Source organism: Acomys russatus, chromosome 7, assembly GCF_903995435.1.
Source record: "Acomys russatus chromosome 7, mAcoRus1.1, whole genome shotgun sequence".
NCBI classification, from domain to species: Eukaryota; Metazoa; Chordata; class Mammalia; order Rodentia; family Muridae; genus Acomys; species Acomys russatus.
Window position 1 is genome coordinate 49599944 of NC_067143.1, and position 26218 is coordinate 49626161.

At 40.6% G+C, this 26218-nt stretch overlaps 1 protein-coding gene across 1 annotated transcript in view; it reads left to right on the forward strand.

Moving 5' to 3' along the window:
* Window positions 1–26218, forward strand: part of Rsf1 (remodeling and spacing factor 1) — a 114070-nt gene that overhangs the window by 25252 nt on the left and 62600 nt on the right. The window contains exons 2-3 of the mRNA XM_051148975.1: window positions 1659–1750; window positions 23779–23871. Coding sequence (XP_051004932.1) covers window positions 1659–1750; window positions 23779–23871 — 185 coding nt within the window. The remainder of the gene's footprint in view (window positions 1–1658; window positions 1751–23778; window positions 23872–26218) is intronic.

The window sequence follows — 26218 nt, forward strand, 5'->3', positions numbered from 1 at the left end:
CCAGCACTGTATCAGATCAAATATATTGGAGAGCACTGCAGGTCGTATTGTAATCTCTGTCTCAGGTACTTGTGGTACGCCATAAGGGCAGTGTGGGGAGTGTTGCCACAGCCTTCTGGAGGCCCACAGAGAACAGCGAATGAAACATCAGCAACTCCTAAGACGCCTCAAAAGTCCTGATCCACTGCACACAGTGTTGATGTACTAGGGTCTCCTAGCACACCAGTGAAGTCTCAAGGTGGATCTGAGGGAAGTCTCTTGAGGTGAACACACACACACACACACACACACACACACACACACACACACACACACACACACACACACACTTATAGCTCCACAAACTTGATTGCTGTTGGTGTTTGAGGCTAGCATGGGGTGGCCTGATGGCCCTTCAGTCTTAAAAAGGCTCATACACTGCATAACGAAGTTAGGTCTGCACCTTGAGTCTGGTCTCCAGAGTCCGATTCCCGGGATCTTGCGTGGGCTCCATCACCACTCACCCCCCTTCCCTGGGTTCCTGATCCCCACAGAGCAATTAACAAATACTTACAGAAGGCCTACTATAAAAGAGCCATTTTTTTGGTCTAGCATTTTCTTAATATATTTGATTATGGAGCCAGATGTGTTGCTTCATGCCTGTAATCCCAGCACTCAGAGAGGCAAAAGCAGGAGGATCTCTGTGAGTTCGAGGCCATCCTGGTCTACAGAGTGAGTCCAGGACAGCCAAAACTACACAGAGAAACCCTACTCAAAAAGCAAACAAACAAAATATGTATATAATATAATATACAGCACAACATAATATGTATTTTTATATATAATATATAATTTATATATAATACATATATTATGTAGATATAAGCTGATTATGGGGAAAATGTAGATAGGGTACCTGTAATTTATTTTAGGTTACTAGTGAGACTTGGGAAACACAAAATTTGGCAGGCATGTGTTCCCTTAGGTCTGATTAATATAATTTACAAACAGTAAGATCCTACCTAAGGGATATTTAGAGGGACTCTACTTGTTTGCGGTGATAACTGAGAACCGGAGGGAAGATAGAGCAATCCTTTGAAGTTTCTAATGAAGGGGAATTAAAATTATTATCTCTTAAGCCAGAGAATATGAGGAAGTTGTAGGAAAGTAGAATTCCTCTTACAGATACCCGTCTGATGGTTAGACCTGTCCAGAGAGGGGGCTAGTGCTTTCAGAGATGAGTACCGCTGTTTGTTTGGTGTTTTGTCTGTGAAGACTAACAGGTAGGAATCCATAGGATAGAAGTTTAGCTCGTCAGATACGAGTTAGATTCCAAGAACAGGTTTTTTGTTTTGTTAGAAAGTTTGGACACCTTTAGACCAGTTACCAAAATCTCCACCAACCTAAGATGTGTATCCTTAATTGCTTCCTCATTGTATGAATGTATATCTTGGTCTGGAATCCAAATGTATTACATGAGAAACACATAAAAAAATTTAATTTAGTCACTTTTCACTCTAGTTCAGGCTTTTAGGATTCGGGGATGTAGACAGAATCAGCATTCTGTGTTTTGAGAAAGTATTCAGGGCTGGAGGAAGCTGTTTGTTTGTTATAGAATTTTTAATGCCTACAGATAATTTTGTTTTGCTGACTAACAGTAGTTTTCCCTTCCTTTCAAGTACCAAAAGAATTGGTGGAGCTCCACTTGAAGCTGATGAGGAAGATTGGCAAATCCGTTACAGCAGACAGATGGGAAAAATACTTGATCAAGGTAATTGCAGCCTTTTCTGCCACTGAAATTCCTTCTTGTCTAATATGAACTGATATTTGCGTTTAGTAATATACTTTAAAAATAATTTATTAGAGTTACAGAATATGACTTCACTCCGTGTTGTTACTCTGTGTAGGTTTGTATTGGGAGACAACATTGGGCATGTATGTGTGAGCATACTAACTAGAGCAGTGGTTCTCAACTTTGGGTCATGACCCCTTTGGCTATGGCATATCAGATATTTACATTGTGATAAATAACTAGCAAATTGACAGTATGAAGTAGCAATGAAAGTAATTTTATGGTTTGGGGGGTCACCACGACATGAGGAACTGTATTAAAGGATCTCAGTATTAGAAACGTTGAGAGCCACTGCACTAGAGTATTAGGTTATAAAACCCAATTGAAAATTTTTTTCTTGTTTTTAAATATTATTACTATTCTTTTTGGGGGATATGCAGGAAGGGGTGTATATGATTATAATGTGCTGTGAAAGGGGGGGTTCATCATAGATAAGAACCCTTGTTTTCATAATAAATGCCATGTATACTATTTAGGTTATCTTTGTGGTATTATATAACACTCCAAACTAAGTGATACAGACAGTGATTTTAATCAGTTCAGTGTTCATCAGATTAGAAATTGGAAAGGTCACTTCCATCATCCTCTGTTGGCAAAAACACTCAAAATTCTCACCACAATCAGTGAGGGAAGAACCATAGTCTTCCAACTCTAGATTCAAAGGCTGTCTAACTTCTGAAGAAATGAACATAAAATATATTCAGCTGGGAATGGGGATCAGTGGGGAGAGTCCTGGCCTAGTGTATCAGGGCCCTGGGTTTGACTACTAGCACTGCCCCAGCCTGCGCGCCCCAGCCTTTCCAGAACAGGACATGAAGATCACAGGATTTCAGCCTCATCTTCTATGTAAGCTAGCTGCAGGCCCCTTGTAGTGTGTGTGCGTTTATACATATACAATAATTAATTTTCAACATGTCAAAATACAAAATAAAGTGCTGTAAAGTTGGCTTAGCATTTCTAAGATTTTATATAACAATTTTCTAAAAGCAAAAGTAGGTCATTTTTAATTAAATTGCTAAAAACATTAATCTGTCTGAGAGTGATAAATTTTTACCTATTCCAAGTGTTTTTCAAAATACCGGTGAAATCATTCACTGTGCCTTCTGCAAAGTGATTAATTAATGAAGGGTTTGGTTTAACGATTGAAAATAATTGTAAGGAGTGGTAGTATCTGTTTATATTAAAGTTTTTGTTTCTTTTTGAGACAGTGTCTCACTTTGTAGTCTAGGTTTGTCTTTAATGTGCATTCCTTGAGAATGCTGAGATTGCAACTTGGCTAAAAGATATTATTTTCTGTGTTTTGTTTTTGTTTTAAAGTTTTATTTATTTATTATGTATACAGTGTTATGCCTGCATGTAACACCTGCAGGCCAGAAGAGGGCGCTAGATTTCATTGTAGATGGTTGTAAGCCATCATGTGGGTGCTGGGAATTTAACTCAGGACCTTTAGAAGAGCTGGCAGTGCTCTTAACCTCTGAGCCATCTCTCCAGCCCCCTGTGTTTTGTTTTTAATGTTCTGACAACTGAGGTAGAAGTATCTTATATTCTAGTCTTGGCTTTCTTACTAACAGACTTTAATATTCTGAATAAGTTATGTCTTAAATAATTGACTCTGAATTGCTCCCAGGCTTTGTAAGATGTGAAAGTACACATGAGAGGGTTTTATAAGACTCTTTAGCTCTATGGTGCAGTTTGTTTTGGGCCTTTCGAGACGGGGTTCTCTGGTTTTTAGCCCTGCCTTTCCTGGAACTCACTCTGTAAACCAGGATGCCCCTGAACTCACGGAGATCCACCTGCCTCTGCCTCCCGAGTGCTGGAATTAAAGACGTGCGCCACCACTACCTGGCTAGAGTTGTGTATTTCTTTTTTTTTTTTTTTTAATAATTAATTTAATTTTATTTTATGTGTATTGGTGTGAGGGTGTCTGATCACCTGGAACTGGAGTTATAGACAGTTGTTAGCTGCCACGTGGGTGCTAGGAGTTGAACCTGGGTCCTTCAGAAGAGTGGACAGTGCTCTTAACCACTGAGCCATCTCTCTTTTTGTATAATTCTTTATGTGTATCATATACTAGAACTGTTCCAGAAATAGGAAATGATTTGAGTTCCATTTTTGCGGGGGTGTGTCTTTCTGCTTTATTGATAGTTCTCTGTGATACATTAAAAGTTAATTTTAAAGCCAGATGGTGGTGGTGTATAGCCAGACTTTGGCTGCTTTATTGGGTTCTTTTTCCTACCTCCCTACACCCCCTTCTCTTCTAATCCCCCAACACTAGGTAGGAGAGAAAGAAGATTAGAAGGGAAAGAGAGCATCAGTATTGCTAGACTACTTCCTGCTAGTCAGGGGCAGCAAGGTCCTTGTGGCAAGTTTGATCTTTGTCATCGGAATATCTCCAGTCACAGCAAACAGCAGCAGGGCAAGTAGCAGTTGCTGTGCCTCTCAAGAGTCCCCAGAATTCCAAACATTCACTATCTGCGACTGGCAAAATCACACCCCTACCACAACAGGAGACAAATCATAGTTAGCTGCTGTGGACAATCTGAAGGAGCCCCATATCCCATATTTGGGGTTAAAGCAAAAACATATTCACATAATATTTTCTCCCTACAGTGGCCCTTGCCTATAAACCCAGTGCTTGGGAGGCAGAGGCAGGTGGATCTCTGAGTTTGAGGCCAGCCTGGTCTACCAAGCTAGTTCCAAGACAGCCAGAGCTACACAGAGAAACCGTGTCTTAAACTCCCTCAAAAAATTAATTTTCGATTTAATTAATAAAGTCCACAATACCTATTTTTCCTTGTTTTATACTTTGATGTTGTGTCTAAGAAACTGTTACCTAACCCAAAGTAAAGGTTTAGGTGTTTGTTTGTTTGTTTGTGGCTTTGAGTGCATGCTACCGTTGAGCTGCATGGCTAACGCTGAAGGGGACAATGTAACGCTACAGCTTTACTTTAATGTCCTGGACTTAGACCTGCAGTATATTTGAATTAGCTTGTTCATTCTATGAGATGGCTAGCTAATTAGATTTTCTAGCATGCAGGTTTCTAGTTGTTCCACCACTGCTTATCAAAAGGAAGTTCTTTCTTTTATTGAATTTTGTGACATCTTGGCAGGATAAAATGACTGTTGACCAGGAGCGTGGTGGTTTAGTTCTAAGTTTCAGTCCTGTTTTATTCTTTCATTTTCTTTTTCTTTTCTTTTTTTTCTTTTTTTTTTCTTTTCTTTTTTCTTTTTTTTCTTTTTTTTGAGATAGGATTTCTCTGTGTAGCCCTGGCTGTCCTGGAACTCACTCTGTAGACTGGCCTGGCCTCGAACTCACAGAGATTCGTGTGCCTCTGCCCCACTGCCTGGCTGAAATTATTATTTTTTAGGATTGTTTTACCTGTTCTGGTTGGATTTCCATATGAATTGGGATCAGTTTACCAATTTATAAGAAAATGTCAGCTTGAATTTGTGTAGAGATTGCTTAATCTGGATCAAATTGTGCTTTATTACCATCCTAGCAAAGTATCTTTTGTCCATAAGCAGAGCCTGTCATTTAATTTCTTAGATCTTCTTTATTTCCTTTTTTAAAAAATGTGTAATTTTCAGAGTTTGTTCTTAAATAGCCATTTATTGTGCCTTGGTCTGTATAGTATTTTGTAGATGTCAAAATCTACAGAGGCTAACATTTATTTATTTATTTATTTATTTATTTATTTATTTATTTATTTTGGTTTTTCGAGACCGGGTTTCTCTGTGTAGCCTTGGCTGTCCTGGACTCACTTTGTAGACCAGGCTGGCCTGGAACTCACAGCGATCCGCCTGCCTCTGCCTCCCGAGTGCTGTGATTAAAGGCGTGCGCCACCACGCCCGGCTGCACAGCAGTGCTCTTAATCACTGAGCCATCTCTCCAGTACACCTGTTTGGTTTTGAGACAGGGCATCACTCTGACATTCTGGGTGGCCTGGTATACTCTAGGTCAGCAATTCTCAATCTGTGGTTTGAGACCCCTTTGGGTCACATTGGAGATATTCTGCATATCAAATATATGCATATGACTCATAACTAGCAAAATTACAGTTATGAAGTAGAAGCGAAAATAATTTTATGGCTGGGTGAGGAACTATATTAAAGGGTCGCAGCATTAAGAAGGTTGAGAACCGCTGCGTTATGTAGGACAGGCTAGCCTTTTGCTCATAAGAGATCCACTTGGTTCTGCCTCGTGAGTGTTGGGATTTAAGATGTGACCACTGTATCTGGCTCCTAACTTTTTTTCTCCTGAATACTTCCCGTCTTACTACTTTGAGCCACTGTGGTAGTCTGAATAATATGCCCCCCCCCCCCATAGTTGGTCCTCAGTTGGTGACACTGGCTATGTTTAGGAGGTATTGCCTTGCTGGAGAAATAATGTCACTGGGGCGAGCTTGGAGGTTTCAAAAGTCATGTGTCATTTCCAGTGCACTCATTTTGCTTCATGTTTGCTTTTTGAGATGTGTGGAGGCTGGGCTGAGAATCTAGTCACAGAATTTTCTTCAGCCTTCTGGAGGCTAGCTGAAGAAGGCTCTGACCTGAGAACTGGTCATGAAGAAAGCCTTCTGGGCAGGGAGGGAGTGCAGGGTAGCCATGCTCAGCCTGAGTTGAGACAGTGGGAATCTGCCTCCTTCCCGCGGGGAAAGGGAGCCTCTGATTTGTGAAAAGCCAGGTAACCAACCGCACTTTATCAAAAGAAAGGCAGTCAAGAGTCAAAGAGCTAGATTTTAATTCACTAAGTTAGTGATAGAAAGACAGACAGACAGACAGGGAGCTACAGAGGGAGAAATGGAGAGTGTGGAGAGTAGAGAGTGCACCCCAAACCTCCAACCTCTGGGTTTTTAAACCAAGGGCACCTGAGTGGCAGGAGACACTCCCTGGACACTTCCAGGGGCTTGTCTCCAGGGCACCTTTGATATGTTTTTCTTCAAAGAGCCAGCTTTTGACACCTTTTGTGTGGGTTAGGGTCTGCAAGGAACTAGTCTTTTAACACATTTGGGTCTGGTGCATTGTTATCAGCAAGAGGAGTCTAAGCACTCAGCTTACCAGGAGGGAGCTGCTCCTCCATCTGCAGATAAGGCCCCACATCAATGGCTACTCCAGCTGCTATGTCTGCTGCCAGGCAGTCCCCATTGCTATTAACCCTAATCATCTAAAACTGTAAGCTCAAAACAAACCCTTTCCTCTACAAGTTGCCATGGTTACAGTGTTTCATCATGACAATAGAAAGTTTTAAGACTCCTTAAAAGACTATTGGGCCATTTGATATTTTGAATTAAGAATCTTTAGTTCTGGTCAGCAACTTGGGGAGGAAGGGGTTTATTTTGCCTACACTTCTGATCATAGTCCATCATTAAAGGAAACCAAGGCAGGAACTCATTCAAGTGGAGACCATTGAGGAGTGCTACTTACTGGCTTGTTCTCCATGGCTTGCTCAGCTTGTTTGTACAACTCAGGCTGATTGTCCAGGGATGAAGGTAGCTCCAGTGGGCTGGGGACTCTCATATCAATCTTTAATCATGTCCGGAACAGTGCTCAGCATATGTCCACTTAACCATTATTTATCGAATGAATGAATGAATAACTTGACAAAGACATAAAGACGGATCCTGAATCTGTATGATTTTACAGCCTAAAAAACAGCAAAGTTCTCTTTATGACAATAAAAAAGAAATCTATATTGGTTTTTAAAGGAATATTACACTTGTCCATATATATTTTCTTCTATAAATCATGAAAATGGGCATAATACTTTATATTATATGAATCTTGTGTATAATTATTTTACAACACATTTTATTTGTGTAAAGTTACTAGTCATATCTGTTGTGGTTTCAATATGGAAGGCCTCTCACAGCCCATGTGTTGAGCACCAGGTCCCCAGACTAGTACTACTTTGGGAGATTGTGGAACCATTGGGATCTAAGACCTAAGTGGTGAACATAGGCCACTAGGAAAAGCTTTGAGGTTTTGCAGCCTGATCCTACTTCCAGCCAGAGCTGTCTGTGTTCCTAGTCTGCCAGAATGTGGGGAATTGCAGTCACATATCCATCCACCATGCCTTCCCACTAATGGACATCTCCTGAATATGATCCGAGCAGACCCCTCCTCCACTGTACTGCATCTGTAGGTGCTCTACCTCAGCGATGAGAAAGCAGCCAGTAAAAAGTGAGAAGGTCTAGGTTCAAGTTTCACTTTGGCTCAGGTTATATTGTGAAGCTCTTCCTTTTTAGCTGCAACTATTTTCTATGAACTGTTAAAAGTGCTGTTGCTAGTCTAGAGCAGGAACTGGCAAACTGTAGTCAGATTTCACCTGTTCTTATGAATAAAGTAGAACTGTCACTGGGACAAGCCTGTTGGTAGAGGGTCTGTAGTTGACATCATGCGACAGTGCCAAGCCTAGTATTTTGACCAAGAGTACTTGTCACTTAAAATATTTCCTGTTAGCCCTCTGTAGATACAGTTGATTGGTATCTGGTCTGAAGGGCATATAGCCCATTTACTTTTCCAAGTTTGGGTCATCATAAAATTAAAAACCAGGGGCTGGAGAGATGGCTCAGAGTACTGGTGGCTCTTCCAGAGGGCCTGAGTTCAATTCCCAGCAACCACACGGTGGCTCACAGCCATTTCCGGTGGGACTTGCTGCCCTCTTCTGGCCTGCAGGAGTACATGCAGGAAGAACATTCGTATACATAAATAAATAATTTTTAAAAATTAAAATACTAGAAAGCCATTGCCCAACCTGATGCTAAGCATATGGAAAGGATAAACATCTCCATTTATATCAAAATGGTGGCCCACTCAACTGATGTCACATAAATCAAACACATCAAAAGCCAACTTTATTCTCTTTCAAACCTATTGGCTCTGTAGGACCTATGATGTATTCATGTTATCATCAGCATTTCTAGCCTGCACCAAGATTCCAGTATTGCCCCAGAGTTCTTTCCCCTGCATCCCAGCAATAATCAAATCTACCTGGCTTCTTCCCCTTTTCTCTGAGCTACTTTTCATCAGGCAGTTGCTACTGCTTATTCATCCAGTTACCATCCCAGGCCCTGTCCTTCACGTTCTCCCCCTTTTAAGCCTGGACCACCATCCTATCCATTTTATCCTCTCACTAGTGCAAAAGAACTGTGTGTGGGGGGGGGTCTGGTTCAGGTATGTGCACATTTGCGGGTATGTATGTTCATCCATGTGTACGTGTATGGAGGCCAGAAGAAGCCTGCCTAATTCCCTCAAGACAGGGTTTCTCACTGAACCCCAGGGTTTTTCAGCTAAGCTGGCTGGCCAGCAAGTCCCAGTGATACTGTTGTCCTACACGCACGCACGCACGCACGCACCCCTCCTCTCTTCCCTAGTTCCCAGCAGATGCTAGGTATATGTGGCCACACTTGGCTTTTACATGAGTACAGAGGATCTGAGCGCAGGCTCTTGGTCTTGCACAGCAAGTGCTCTTATCCACTGAGCCATCTTTCCACCCCTAAAAGGGACTTTTCACACACAGAAGTGAAACTCGAATACTTTCCAATTCAGAAACATTTCCTTTCACTCACAGATCTACTGTGTCTTGAGCCTGCGGTCTTTCCCCTAAGAGTTCCTGCGTATGCTGTATCTTCTGGAATGCTTTTCTGCCAGCCCGTTTTCCTGGCAAACTCATTTAGCCTTTAAGGCTCAGCTTGAGTGTTACTGTCTCCTTGAGGCATTTTCCCAGGAAGATGCTTCTTAATTTAACTCCATTATAGAAACTATTGTATAAATTTTTCCTCTGTGGACTTGGTATTAACTTCATTATGGAAACCATTGTGTGTTTTGTCTTGCCTTGTTTTGTGTTTTCCTCTGAGACAGCGTCTCACTGTATGGCCTCAAGCTTCTGGGTCTCCTGCCTAAGCCTCTCTGGTGCTGAGGTTACAGGCGTGTGCCAAAAGGCCTGATTCCCATTGTGTGATTTTTATATTGAATGTTCACTATGTACTGTTTGAAACTTTACTTTTTGTGTGTGTTATTGCACTTTTGAAATACGGATTATCTCTGTTTTGTGTATAAGGAAATTGAATTTGAGAAACTAAATAACTTGTATAGGCCCACATTGCTAAAAATGGAAGAGCCAGCATTTCATTGAGGTCCAGGACTTGCTGACTCCAGTGCTTTGATGAACCATTGATGAAATGCCCTCACATTTGTCTTTCTTATAGACTGTCCTGAAGGCTTGCCTCTTTTCACCGTTTAAGCAATGACATTAGGTTAAACAGTCACTTAGACAATTCTAGTTTTCTTTTATTTCTTATTTGCAATCACTAGCCAGTTCTGTGGTAGCATTCTTACTTTTCTTTGTTCTTTATTGTTTTCCTTGTAGTGCTGTAATATGTATTACTGAGAGCTATTTCTTCTTCCTTTGAAGCAGTGGGCTATCAATGAATTAAAATTCTGTTTTAAGTACAGACTAGGTAGCTGGCATTTACTTCCTCAGCATAGACTCAGCCAACCACATTACTATCACCTGTTTATTTTGTCTCTTACTGTCTCTCTAAAACAGCTAAACCAAGACCTATATAGTATGAGCAGAAATTTGCTCGAAATTGCCAGTCTTTGGAGTACATGTAATAAGGTGCCAAGAATGCAGTGCCTGGGCTCAGCAGTCTGCGATGTGGAAGGCATTGCGTTCAGTCAAGTGAATAATGAAGGGGCCTAAATTGGGGTTAGGGCATGAGAACTGTTTTTTCCTTCTTTCTTCTTCCCCTTCCCTTTCCCTCTGTGGATGGTAGAATCAATGGATCTTGATAATTTACAGCAGGAGAGGTATCTAGCAACTCTGTAACTAAGGGGATTTTGTTTTATGTCTTACAACGGCTAACATATATTATCCAAGATTACCCAGAATGGAAGAAAGCCCACAAATTTAATCTAGTTACTTTTTACCTTTAAGGCAGAATTATCCTTCTGAAAATAAATATGTGAACTGGAATTTAAACTAGATGGTTGCTAGGACCTTGACTTCTTGCTTGTTTGGGTAAGCCTGGCCTTACAATTCCCATTCCTTTCACTTGGCAAGCCACAGAGAAATGTCTCTGTCATTGAACACTCGTATCTACAGAACTCTTTTGTTTCCTTTGATTGTTAATGATTTTAGTTATCACAAACACTTTCAGACAACCTTGACGATGAGTGACAAATGTCACTATATTAAGAGTTTAGCATCTGTGCCTCCACTTTGCTATTGCCCAGCTCCTGCAGTCAGCCACAAGAAGGCCTTCAAAAGTAACGGGTAAAGTGGATTTAAAAGAAGCTTTCCTAGACAGGTGTGGTGGGTCACACCTGTAATCCCAGCTGGTGGGAAGTATGGGCAGGCAGATCCCTGAGTTCAAGGACAGCCTCGTCTACAGAGTTGAGTTCCAGAACAGTTGGGTACACAGAGAAACCCTGCCTAGAAAAACCAAAACAAGTAACTAAGAGGCTGTTCTCTTACAAGAAATCAGTTCTAACTCTTTAAAAAAAAAAAAATGTATTTATTTATTATTATGTATACAATGCTCTGCCTGCATGTATACCTGCAGACCTGAAGAGGGCATCAGATCCCATTTTTATAAATGGTTGTGAGCCACTATGTGGTTGCTGGGAATTAAACTCATGGCCTCTGGAAGAGCAGTCAGTGCTCTTAACTGCTGAGCCATCTCTCCAGCCCCAGTTATAACTCTTAAGAAAAGCAGATGGCAATTTATTATTACTGTTTTTATTAGAGTCTGTGAACTTTTTGTATTCACTTGGTGTATTCTGCACTAACCATTCATTCATTCATTCTTTTGCTTTTTTGAGACAGGGTTTCTTTTTGTAGTCTTAGCTGTCCTGGTACTCACTCTGTAGACCTGGCTGTCCTCAAACTCAAGAGATCCTCCTGCCTCTGCCTCTCAAGTGCTGGGATTAAAGATATGCACCACCACTGCCCAGCTAGATAATTTTTTAAAGAAAAAAATTTTTTGTCACATTGAATGTAATTGTTGATTTTTTAGACATACTTGGTTTCAAGAAATGTTATGTCATAAATGTGCTTCTTAAACAATGAACAAATAAAATAAGGAAATTATTTTACTTACTATATACTTTCCTACATGAAGGACAGTGAGGTTTAATAGAAAATAACTTAATTAGTGCCAGTGTGGTGTGGTTCAGGCAGAAAGCCTGATGATCCTGGCTTTGGTCTCAAGGATTCACATAGTGGCAGCGGGGACCAGCTCCTGTACGCTGTCTCCTGACATCTGCTTGTGTTCTGGGCATGCCTGGCCGTGGCTCTCCTCACACAAAGTAAGTCAATAAAAATATAAGGAGAATAACCTAATCTCTCTCCCAAACACGAAGAAACCTCATGTTTAGCCCTCAGAAGAAAGGAACAGGCCACATACGGTTGTGTGTGATTGTAATCCCAGCAGTGGAGAGGCTGAACTGGGAGGATATTTAGTGAGACTTTGTCTCAAAAAGCAACAATAAAAAAGAAAAGGAAGTTAAAAGACAGTTTTTGCCAACCTGGTCTACAGAGTGAGTTCCAGGATAGCCAAGGCAACACAGAGAAACTCTTGACTCGAAAAAGACAGTTTTTGGTACTCAATAGTTCATAACAGATATAGAAGACCTTTAAAAGTAAGTAAGAGCCAGGTGTGGTGGTGCATGCCTTTAATCCCAGCACTCGGGAGGCAGAGGCAGGCGGATCGCTGTGAGTTCGAGGCCAGCCTGGTCTACAAAGTGAGTCCAGGATGGCCAAGGCTACACAGAGAAACCCTGTCTTGAAAAAAAAAAAGAAAAAATAAATAAATAAAAGTAAGTAAATTTGGTAACACATGGCTTTGATGTAAACAATTTCAAAAATACCATTGCTCTACTGCCTCTGTTTCCCTGACTGCATTCCGGTACACAGAGCACAACTGCACAGTCACCCGAGTTGTACCTACTGCCTTGGCCTGTTGCTTTTATCCTCTGGAAGCTGTCATCAATTATGAATTCATAAGGGGCATCATTCATCATTTGATAATTTTATATTTGATAAGAATTTGATGTTTATAGCTGTATTTCTCGAAAGTGAAATAAGAATGCTACTCGTAGCTTTTATTTGAATCATTAACTCATTGTGGAATTTTAAAATTGAGAAATTTCAAATTCATATAACAGGATTCTCCACGTAAAATGTATGCTTTATATTTTGTAAATTCCACAATCTAATTCTAAAACCTTCCTGTCACCCAAGAATCTTAGGATCTATCTTCTGTAGTTCTAAACAAACACATGCACACCTTACTCTTGCCAAGCCTCTAATAATTACAGACCTACCTTCTATTTCCACAATTTTCCAGTTCTGAGCTTTTTTTAAAAAAACAAACAAACAAAAAACAAAACAAAACAAAAAAACCCCAAGGGCCACAAAGTCCAGTATTGGTATGTAGCTGTTTTCAGTTTGTAAAAAAAAAAGTTTTCAGTTTTTGAAGTTCGTGCATATTATATATAGTGTTTATCAATGTTTTATTTGATTTTGTCGTTGTTCATTATTTAGATAGTGTCACCTCTACCAGGCCAAGGACATTTAGGCTTCTTCTCATTTTGGAGGGAATAATGTTTCTATGAACATTTTTGTACACACGATTTCATATGGACATATATTTTCATTTATGTGTTTCACACCTAGGAGTGAAAGGGTCATATAGTGATTTTTGTGTTTAACCTTTTGAGGACCTGCTGAATGGCCTTCCATAGTGGCTATACCATTTTTATATTCCCACTATTGATGTGAAAACTACCGCTCTCTGACCTCTACACAGGAGTGCTTTTTGTTTTTCCTTTTTTGGTATTTTTCCCCTCTGAGACAGGGTTTCTTTGCGTCACAGTTGTGGCTGTCCTGTACTTACTCTGTACACCAGGCTGACCTCGAACTCACAGGGATCCTCCTGCCTCTGCCTTCCTGAGCACTGGAATTACAGGCGTGCGCCACGGCGCCTGACTCTGCACAGGAAATCTTTTTTGTTTGTTTGTTTTTGTTTTTGTTTTTCTTTTGTTTTTCAAGACAGAGTTTTCTCTGTGTAGCCTTGGCCATCCTGGACTCACTTTGTAGACCAGGCTGACCTCGAACTCACAGCGATCCACCTGCCTCTGCCTCCCGAGTGCTGGGATTAAAGGCGTGCACCACCACACCCGGCTTGCACAGGAAATCTTACAGAGAATAAGAGATAATTTATTCTGGAACCACTGAGAGTGGCCATGGCCCCAGAATAAAGATTTAAGTTACCCCAAATTCCATATTCCAGCGTGGACACAGTTTCCCAGGTTTTTATCGTTTTATGGAACAAGGAACGTCATAAATCAAAGCAACTTTAAGATACAGTGGTGAGTGCATCAAGATGGGATGAGCTCAAGATTCTCTCTGATGGCATTCTTAACTCTTGACTGGCACAAGTTAATAGCTTCTAGAGCTTTTTAATTTATTATCACAGGTGATACTCTCCTCAGCATTGACATTCCAGCCGGTATCCACATCAGTCTCTGCAGACACAGATGTTCCTTCCAGGAATGTTTTGTTCACAGCGAGACAAAACTCCTTTCCCGAGTGTTCTTATTGGCACGGTTCACACTACCAAACTGTTTTAGAGTTCTCCTTTTTCCATACCGAAAGAGCGTCTGCTGGTGTTGGAGAACTTACTGTTGGTACCGTGCTCTTGGGCATGCGGTGCCATTCAGCTCACATCGCCCTGCAGTCACATACAGCTAACTCCGTGGTGCTCTGGAGGACAGGTGGAGGACGGCAAAGCATCTGCACAGGCTCGGAACCCCCAACAACTGTTTTCTCTGTCTCCATGTAGTTGTATCGTTACTTTTCTCATCGCTGTGAGATCATACCCAATGGAAGCAGCTTTAGTGCAGTTTTGGCTTGCACTTCAGGGGTTTTTAGTATGTCTCTTCAAGGAAGACATGGTAGCAGAAGTGCCTTAATCCTCGTTTGTAGGAGTGTAGGACAGCCAGCCTTCTAGCTGGACCAAAGGTTTCAACTTTACATAGCCCCACCAGTTAGGAACCAAGTGCTCACGCACATGGGCTTGTAGGAAACCTCTTATATATTACACATATGAGTACCAGAAAGAGCTCTGGATTTATAAGGAGAAAGCAGCCAACTCTCTTAATTCCTAAGTGTATGTTAATTACCACTAAATGAAACTTAATAATTATTAGATGAAACTATATGAATGCCCTGAACGTAACTGTTGTCAAATTGTTGTAGCCCAACAAAGGGTGTATTAACACTGACTTACCGAAGAAATAGCACCATAATTTTAGATGACATTTTCCCCTCTTGTAGCATTCATTTCTTCACAAATTTACTTGAATTTGACCCAAATTATTTATGCTTGTAGATATGGTAATGCTATGTTGTATTTTCCTTAGTTTTCCACAGAACTCCTTTGTGGCGTCAGGTGGCCCAGTAGCTGTTTTCTAAGCGCACACCTAATATTTCCCCATCCTGAGACACGTAGTAACTAGTAAAGCATGGCTGGAGTATGGCAGGAGTGCTCTGCTCCCGCAGGTAGGCTTCAGCGCCTGCTTCTCCTTTTGGCTGTTTGAGGTGTGCAGCACTTTGTTATACCACTGGATGATTACCTGTGAATGACACAAGTACTACTTCATAGTCATAGGTACTGCAATTATATTATCAGGGTTGGGAAGAAATTACATAATAGTGACTTACTTCCCTATGGAGAAAAGACTTTAGAAATGCTTGGGAAAGTCCTAGCATGTTAGTAATACATACTTTCCTTTATTCCTAACTGAACTGAGAGTGATAGAATACAATAGAGAGAGAATTTATCATGCATTTACTGTGGCATTTTTACATCTTTTGACTGTTATCTATAATGTTACATGCTAATTTTTAAAATACAAATTACAAAATGGGACATGTATCCTACTTCATAGCACGTATAAAAATTAACCCAGAATGGTCAATAACCTAAGCCCTAAATCCGTAAAACTCTCAGTGATCGTGTAAAAAATCAATGTGATCTTGCATTTAAACTTATATTCTCAGATATAACACTAAAAGTATAGGCAACAACGGGAAAAAATTAGCTAGACATTATCACATTAAAAGCTTTTGTGCATCAGAGGACATTATAAAGAAAGTAAGGAAAGCCTGTAGAATGAGATAGTTTTCATGCTGCAAATTATGTACCTTGCAAATGTGGAAAGTTTATTACCCAGAATATATTAAGAACATCTAGGCTGGAGAGATGGCTCAGTGGTTAAAGGCCCAGGTTCAATTCCCAGCACCCACATGGCAGCTCACAGCTGTCTATAACACCAATTCCAAGGGATCTGACACCCTCACACAGACATACATGACATATTTTGTATGGCAAAAGACCACATAAAATAAAAATAATTAACCAAACCAAACAAAAAACCCCTAGGGGCTGAGGAGATGGGCCAGCGGTTAAGCACTTACCCAGCAAATTTGAAAACCTGAATGTGAGTGCCCGGGATCCACAGAAGTTCCGGGTACTTGTGGCAACCTGCCTATAATTCCTGTCAGGAAAATGCAGTTTTGTTTTGAGGCAGGTTCTATGCAGGCGAGATTGTTCTCAGACTTGCTACATAGCCCAAGGCTAGCCTTGAACTCCTGAACTTACAGTCTCCCAGGTGCTGGAGTAGAAGGTGTCAGCACCACACCTGGCAGACGTGCAGTCTTAAGCCGTGGTGATATACCACTTTATACACAGGAAGACAGCTGTGTCAGCTGCAGGAACATGACCAAGTTAGGAGGAGATTTGAACCCTTTCATATTCTTCAAGAGAATCTAACATGGTCCGTCTGCTGTGAAATCCAGAAATCCAATTGTAGATTTGCTGTATGACCTAGAAGCCTCATTTCTCGTATAGTTTTAAAAACAGAAACCTAGATACTTTTATGCTGATGTTTATTGCTGCATTGTTCATGAGAGCCTACAGGTAGAAGCAAGATGTTCATCAGGAGAGACATGCTAAAAGAAAAACCTCAATACAAGAAACAAAGAGAGGAGTATTCTATTATTCCATTTATGTGGAACATTCTAGAACAGGAAAATCCATGTAGATTGAAAGTAGATTATTAGCTTACCCCAGGTCCTATAAGATGAGAGGAGAATTTATTAGAATTAGGAAATGGTGTGTGCTTGTGTGCGTGCGTGTGCATCTGGAGGCCGAAGGTTGATGTTAGATATATTCCTCAGTTGCGATCTCTGCTTACTTTCTTTAAGTAGTGTCTTACTGAACCTAGAAGCACTCAGCTAGGCTGTGCGGCCAGTGAGCTCAGACCTCTGCCAGGCTGTGCCTCTCCATCACCTGGATGATAGACACACCTGGCTTTTCACATGGTCCTGGGGCTCTGAGCGCACAGCTTCATGCTTTCAAAGCTGACGCTTTTCTGACTGAGCCATTCTCAGCCCCAGAATGTTTGAAAACTGAAAAGTAGCAATGCTACTCAAATCCTAAGTGAGATGAATAAGAAGTGGATTATACAGTTAAAAAGGTAAATTTTATTTTAAGCAGTTATTGTATATAAACTAAGTTTAATATGTATATATAAGATTCCACAATAAATAAAATTTTAGCGCAACATCTTTCTCTAGATTTAGCAAGAGTCTTAGCTTCAGAATATTCACTATTGGTCCTTGTAAGTTGCTCAAGGCCTCAGAGATAGTTATCACCAAGGCTGATGGCCTGATTGAAGGAAAGAACCAACTCCTGAACGTTGTCTGACCTCAAGGTGCATGTGCACATTCACGTGCTCGCGCACGCGCACACACACAGACACACAATTAATTGTAAAAACATAATTTATAAAGAGATAATCACTCTCAGAAGTAAGACTGGATGGGAAGAGAAAGGGATTGACAGGAATGGGCGGGCCTTGAAAAAGGGTTATGGAGAGGTGAATGGGAGTCACAATAAATTGCCTAATTTACTGTGAAGACAATGGAACATCACCCCCAAAGCAATGAGTATAAATTTAGTTTAGGGGCTGGAGAGATGGCTCAACCATTAAGAGCACTTACTGCTCTTTTGGAGGACCTAAGGTTGGTTCCTAGCACCACATGGTTGCTCACAATTCCAGATTCCCCTTTACAGGCACTGCATGTAAATGGTGCACATGTATTCTTGCAGGCAAAAACACTCATATGCATAAAATAAAATAGAAAAACCAAAACAAAATAGACATCATGTAAATGTATAAAACAGTATAATGAAATCCATTCTTATTAATATATGCTGATATACTAATAAGATTCAAAATTCGCTGTCATACTGGACATAATATTAGAAGTGGTTCGGCAAAATATATGCTTCATCCCCAGAAAATAAAGATGGGAAATTAAAGTGAATCTATCACTAACAGTTGTATTTACATCTTAAACCTGTTTTATACACATGACTGCAGCTAGTGTTGGAAAGCAATATTTACCTACATTTTGAAGATTACAAGCATACTTTTTTTTTTTTTTAACCAGCTCTTTTAACTCCTGCTTGTATTCTAATTGATTCTTCTTATGGCTTTCTAGAATTCTTTTCAGGTTTGCATATATATAATGGAGGCATGACACAGCGAGTATGTGATTGGCACATTCCTTATCTTTTATTTGCCCCAAACCTCCATTTACAGAAGAAGAACCTGCAAGTCCAAGTCGAACAGGTGATTGACTCAACAAAATCACCCCGCTGGTAGGGAGAGGCAAGATTTGAATCTCAAGCTATGTGATTTTAAGCTTTCATGTAAGTTAAACCCTCAATCAGAAGACAGAAAAAAAAGTGATCAAAAATTAGCGCAGAAATTAGTGAAATGGGGTATAGAAGAAGGATATAAAGGACCAGTGGAGAAAAGGTGTGTGTGTGCGTGCGTGCGTGCGTGCGTGCGTGCGTGTGTGTGTGTGTGTAAACCTCTATTGTGCGGGTTACCACATAGATCACGACATCAGATCACTTGGAGCTCTCCTATCTCTGTCTCTGTCTTTCTCACACACATGTGATTCACGTGACAAATAATAAAAAGCAATTTGTATACACTCTGGTCCCTTGCTGGGTGACAGTCACAAATGTCACTACTTGAATAAAACCTTTGCTAGGTCTCCCTTCCTCTATTGGTTGAATTGGCATTTCTGTCCTGTATTTGTAGATTATCTATTGATTGACTGATTGTTGGATTTCTTGGTACAGAGACTATTTCCTTTTTGTTGTTGCTTCGTTTGCCTTGACTGAGGCAGGGTCTCATGGATCCCAGGTTGGCCTCAAACTGGCTATATAGGATGATGTTGAACTTCCAGACCTCTTGCCTCCACCTGCCAGTGCTAGGATTACAAGTTTGCACCACCACATCTGGTTTATGCAATACTAGAAGTTGACCCCAGGGCTTCGTGTGGACTAACCAAGCACTCTGCAACTGAGCTACATCTCAGTGCCCAGAGATCATCTCTTAATAAATCTTCACCTGTCCTAACTGTGGGGCTGTGTCACTGCCAGTGCTGCAATACCGGCTTCAGTTCTCCTGAACAGTTAGTATATTTAAATAGGTGGAGATAGTCATAGCTACGTTCTGGTAAGGTATAATTTTAAAATATGTGTAAATCAGATTTACCGTGTTCAGTGTGTTCTGTACTCACAGCTCTCTTAGTGGCAACTGGTTCTGTTGGTGGGATCTGAAATATTTGTAACAGCTGGTTAGAATAAGTAGTGCCTATATCCCTCTCTTACTAGGCAGAGTACAACCTCTCGGCCCATTTCCTTGCTGTAGATAACAACACAATCCTATCTAAGATTTAAGTGTTTTTTTTTTTTTTTAAGATTTACTTACTTATTATGTATAGTGTTCTGCCTGCGTATACATCTGCAGGCCAGAAGAGGGCACCAGATCTCATCACAGATGGTTGTGAACCACCATGTGGTTGCTGGGAATGAAAGAGCAGCCAGTGCTCTTAACCTTCAAGCCATTTCTCCAAACCATAAGATGGTTTTTAACATGTCATAAAGCTGACACTTTTCCCAGGTGTGATGGCACACACCTGCAATCCTAGTACTTGAGAGGCAGAGGCAAAAGTATCAGGAGTTCAGTGAGCCTCAGCTTCATAGTAAACTTGAGGCCAATTGTGTGTTATATGAGCCTCTGTCTCAAAGTAACAAAATTAATACTTTTAGAATGAACAGTTCAGTCAGTGTTTTGTCTTGTCTGTTTTTGTTGTTCTTGTTTTTGTATATTTGCAAAGAATTTGAAACCTATCTTAATTTCAAAATATTTTTACCACTGAAAAGTGAAAGCCATGCCCACTACGTCTTACTTTCTGTTTCCCCCTTCTCCCCTGATGTCTCCTTTGCTTTTCTGTTGCTCTGACCAGCAACTTAAGGAGAAAAGGTTTATTGTGGTTCAGAGTTTGAGGTCCAGTTTATCATGATGGTGATGTCAAGGCAGCAGGAGCTTGAATGAGCTGTTTACGCTGTCCAGTCAGTGATTGCGTTCTGAGGCTCAGTTCTCTTTCCCCATTTATCTAGTCTAGCACCCCAGCTAGGGAATGATGCCACCTATGGTGGGCGGGTCTTCCCACTGCATGTCCTGATGACTCTAGATTCTGTGATGCTCCCAGCGCTCTTCACACCTGTCAACTGCCAATCTGTTTTCTGTCTCTTCAGTTTCAATTTCAGTACTTCAGACGTTTTGTATGCCCTAGTCTTGTCATAGGTCTCCTTTTGTGTGGTTTCTTGCATTACCGTTTTTCAGGTTCATCCAGATAGCCATATATATTGTTCCTTCAGTTTTGTTATTATTTCTTTGTTTGTTTGTTTTCCTTTCTTTTTCTTTGTGGGGTGGTTACTGGGGGTAGGTCTAAGGCAGTGTGTGATTCTCCTGATGCTGCAGTCCTTTAATACAGTTTCCTCATGGTATTTCATTGCTACTTCTTAACTGTACTTTTGCTAATGTTATTAATCATAATGTAAATATCTGTGTTTTCTGATGGTCTTAGGCGACCCCTCTGAAAGGGTCATTTGACCCACAAAGGGATCTCTAGCTACAGGTTGAGAGCCACTGTTCTAAGGCCTTCCTATGCTGTGTAGGTAAGCCACAGCCTCTTGTACTCCATTTCTTGTTATGGCTACGTAGAATTCCATTGTATGGATCTGTATTTTGTTGTTTTATTCTTCTGTTGACATTTGGGTTGTTTCTACCCTCTAGCTATTGGGAACAGTATTGCTCTTTTATGTTTTATTCTTCCTATTAAATTCTTAGAGTTGCTAAGTAATATGGTAAATCATTGTCAGATTTGAGAAGCTACCAGCTTTATAGCTGTACTGGTGGACAGTCTAAGATTGCCATAGACTTTTCAACATTCATAAGTCTTGGGGGTTTTTTTGTTTGTTTGTTTTGTTTTGTTTTGTTTTGTTTTTTTGGCATGATATACCTGTTCGGATCCTGCCACCTTAGCTTTTGATACACAGTCATTTCATGTCTACTCTGTCTCATCTACAGTTTTCCTTTAATGCTACCCCTTGGGTTTTAATTTGTTTCGTTACATGAGTACATACGCATATGTATATATTCAAAATAGCACTGTCTCCTAGAAGGAATTTTGTGGCATTCTAGGAAATGGGGAGTTTATTCTTTCTGTGAGACTTCTACTGTTTCCTGTATAGTTCTTGGTCATACTGTTTGCCTTATATTGACTTCCTGTGAATTTCTTTTTTTTAAGCTAGTTGTTAAAAATGGCACTAGGGAAGAGTGGGAAATCATACTCCTTCCAGGAAGTCCATCCCAGTCTTATTGAGATTAAGAGGGTTGCTGACGCCTTCTCTGTTGCCTGCTTATGTGTTTGTCTCAAATCTGTTTTCGCTAATGCCCTGACTCCACCGTAATTTCTCATCTTGTATTGGTTCTGTTGCTTTAGCCCTCATTTTGATATTTGTATCCTGAATTGCAAAAAACAAAACAATAACAATAAAAACTCCACAAGCTGGGTGTGGTGGTACACACCTTTAATCCCGGGCAGAGGCAGGCAGATAGAGCACTGTGAGTTCAAGGCCAGCCTGGCCTACAAAGAGAATTCCATGACAACCACAGCTATTACAGAGAAGCCCTGTCTCCAAAAAACAAACAAACAAACAAACAAAACAAAACTCCATGACTTTGGCAGATACACCGTATAATGTTTTATGTCCACTTAACAGCCTCTAAGACCAGTATTATTATTATTATTATTTGTTGTTGTTGTTCTTGTCCTTTTACTGATGAAAACTAACATAGAAACAAAGACCACTTGGTCAGAGAAATCATAACCCCCACCCTAACCCCCACCCTGGAGTTTTGCACATAAATCTCTCCTAACTTATTATTAAAGAATCTGAAAAAGAATTCTGTGATGATGTGCTTAGCAGAGAGAGCTTGCTCCACTAGCTGTCGTGTCACTGTGTAGTGTAGGCTTGTCTGAACTTTGTGGTCCCTCTCACTCCACCCCCGTGCAGGTTACAAGCCGGCCCCATACCCAGATTGTCTTTTTTTTTTTTTTTAATTCTTGTTACATCTCGATGGTTATCCCATCCCTTGTGTCCTCCCATTCCTCCCTCCCTCCCCTTTTCCCCTCCCCTATGACTGTTCCTGAGAGGGACCTCCTCCCCCTGTATATGCCCATAGGGTATCAAGTCTCTTCTTGGCAACGTGCTGTCCTTCCTCTGAGTGCCACCAGGTCTCCCCCTCCAGGGGACATGGTCAAACCCAGATTGACTTTTGCGTGGAGCGTTTCTACATGTCGTCTCTTCAGTCTGTTACAGTACCTCTGATTTGACTAAAATGTGTATGTAGGAAAAGAGTCCTGAAGCGTGCCAGGCGAAACCTGTTCCTGATGCTGTAGAGTGCCTAGCAGTGGAGTTTTTACTGTGCCCATAATCAAGAGGAGGACATTGATTTGAACAGAGCTTCTATTGAATGCATATGTAGAATGTGACATGGCTTTGAACTTCTGTCGAGGGATAAAAATGAACAAGCTGTCACCCCTTGACTTCAAAGAATTTTAGCCTTTTGAGAGACTATCAAATAATTATTCTCATGTGGAAAAATTATATCCAGAATACACAAAGTTATTGAACAGAGTAGAAAACAACAGAGATTCCGTTTCAAGTCATTGTTAATGTTTTTTAGATTGATTTTTTTTTTAATTCTTTTTATGTATGAGTGTTTTGCCTGCGTATATGTGTGTGAACCACATGCCTGGAGCCCTCCAGGGGCTTCTGGACTGGAGGTATGGATGTCTGTGAGCCATCATGTAGGTGCTGGGAACTGAACTAGGGTTGCTCTGCAAAAGTAGCACATTCTCCTAACCACTGAGCCATCTCTCCAGCTCCAGAGAGTCTTTCTTAAGTTGTTACAGGCATGACTAAATATTTCTGATGGATCTAAGTAGTATGCAGTGTAGGTTGGAATTTGATTGGCCTGTCATTTCTGAATTCTTCCCTCTATATGTGTGTTTTAGTAAGAATGCAACATAATCATAGAAGACAAATGTTTATTGCTATTCAACTTTATGTTGCTGTGACAAAATGAAAACCAACCTAAACAAGGAAAGACTGATTTCGGCCCATGGTTTCAGAGGTTTTAGTGCATGGTCTCTTGGCTCTGCTGGTTCTGGGCTGTGGTGAGGCAGAGCGTCACGTCAGGGAGCGTGGGGAGCAGCAGCAGTGGTCTTCATTCATCCCATGGGATCCCAGAAGCAGAAGTGGGCACAGGAAGCAAGGACAGTAATACACCCTGAGGTGGCCTACTTCACGGCTAGCACCACCTACTAAACTAATAAGCTTCAACACCTGAGCCTTTGGGGGATGTTCCAAAGCCAAAGTACAACAAACGTCAACAACAACAAAAAAATGTTTTTATATATTAAGCTATTAATTTTTCTCTTTCAGATATGCCAAGAGTTTAACAGTACCTGGGCATGGGAGATGGAGAAGAAAGGCTATCTTGAAATGAGTGTTGAGTGCAAACTAGCACTCTTAAAGGTAATGCGTATATTATTTGTTGCAGTAATTTTAATTTAAAAGTTTACTCTGATACCTAAATTACAAAGTAAAGAAAACCAAGGACCATCAAGATAGTTCAGCGGGTAAAAGTGCTTGCCACCCAATCTGACAGCCTGGACTTGGATCCCTCAGACCTACATGGTAAGAAAGAGAGGAATGACTCTGCAGAGTTCTCCTGTCTTCCACATGTGCGCTCTACATGCAGCTGCCCCCACTAAAGAAGTAAATAAATACATAAATACATAAATAAAGGTACTAAAAATTTAAAGGAAGGAAAATTGAGCATGGATATGCACACTTGTAACCTTAGTACTTAGGAGGCTGACTCAGGGAGGCCAGCCTGAGCTATTTTTTAGATCCCAATAAATAGCAGTGTGGGAAGGTGAACATTTATGATTAGAGAGCAGTAGTCTCTTTCATCTTTCTTATTTTTCAGTGATAAAAAGCATTCTGGGCTGAGGTGATGGCTTTGCAGATAGAGTCCTTGTCTGAAAAGCACGGGGATCAGGGCTCAGAGCTCCAGAACCCATTTACGAGCCAGCCTCTAACCGCAGCCCTTGGGAGGCTAGCCAGTTAGGTGCACCAGGCAAAGTCTTGAGCTCTGAGTCAGTGAGGGACCCTGTCTCAATAAAGATGGGGAACGGTCTACAAAGGCATACCTCAAGTGAACCCCTGGCCTCCATGTGTAGGAACCCCCCACACATGCAAACAAGCGTGTATGCACACAACATACATAAAAGTCACTTCTAGTATTTACTATTTTTAGGGATTGTCTTTACAGTTTACCAATTATTTCTGATTAGAGATACAGTAGCACAATAAGGAAGCAGTTTGGTACTTGTATTCAGTGTTTCAGCTGTCACCTTCATTGATCACTATATGTTGCAGCCTGTTGATAATCTACTCATTTAGTACATTTTTAAGTCCCTGTTGTTTTTGAGATAACCAAAGGCATGCCGATGCGTTAATAAAACCCTCATGTGGCCAAATGTATTTGATTAAAAGGGTTCGTTTCAAGCTCAACATAGTGTTTGTTTCAAGTTTGAGTTTTCTTTTTTTTTTTTTTTTTTAACTTTTAATTTTTAATTTTCTAATTACTAACCAAGTGGTCAGTATAACTAAGGAACTAATATGTGGAGAAATGAGTTGAGGTCTCCATTGCCTTGAGATTTCACAGTGCTCTGTGGTAGCACCCTTATTCCTAAGACCTCAAGGGTTTTGGGTCAATTATTTGTTTGTTTGCTTGTGTTGTTGCTGTTTTTTTCTTGGAGACAAGGTTTCTCTGTATAGCCCTGGCTGTCTTGGAACTCATTTTGTAGACTAGGCTGGCCTTGAACTCAGAGATTTGGCTGCTTCTGCTGGGATTAAAGGCATGCGCCACCACTTCCTAGCTAAGCTATTCTTAATACACAATGTCACTATGGAGTACTAAAGAGTAGCTGTTATTTTATTGTTAGATGTTACTTGCTCTTTTAGCTCACATGAGAAATCCACAAGATGCATATAGCGCACTTTCTGAGGTACCCTTTCCACTTAGCATTTAATTTGTGTCCAAATTTGTCTTTGTTTTTTATTTGTTTGAACCTGAACTTTACTATTTTGCAAAGACTTATCTTGAACTCTTAGGCTCAAGTAGTCCTCTTACAGCAGGCTTTAGAGTAAAGAAAAAATTAAGATTAAAAAAAAAAAAAAACTGCTTCGAAACAAAATGTTTGCCAGGAATGTTTAAGTGGGGTGGCCAAATGATTCAGCACTCCCACTGTTGGCTGTAAATCCTATGGAAATGAAGTCAGCAATAAACCCACACTTGTACTCTCATGTGCACTACAAGCAGCCACAGTGGACCTTAGTGAATAAGAAATGCATGGTACATACATACACATGATGGGATGCTTTGCGGTTTTTTTAAGGAAAAATGCTGGTGATATGGCCAGTGGATGAAAGCAACTACCTTCAAGTCCAAAGCTATGCGTTCAATCCTCGGTCCCACATGGTAGAAGGAGAGAACCTATTTCCAAAAGTTGTCCTCTGACTTACACATGCACACTGTGACGTGTGTACCCTCAAACACTTTTATTTTTAAGTAAAAAATTAAACCATTTTTAAATTAGGAGGACATTGTGTTAAGTGGAGTAAGCCAGGCACAGGAAGAAATTACAGCATGCTCTCACTCTAACGTAGAACTTTAAAGAGTCAGGAATACAATGGTGTTTAGCCCTGGTCAGTGGATGTAGCAATAAGATTGGACAAATTTGGGTAAATTTCTACCAAGTTTCAGGTACTTGGTGATTGTAAGGTGATTGTAATTGTGTAGCTGAAAATTGCT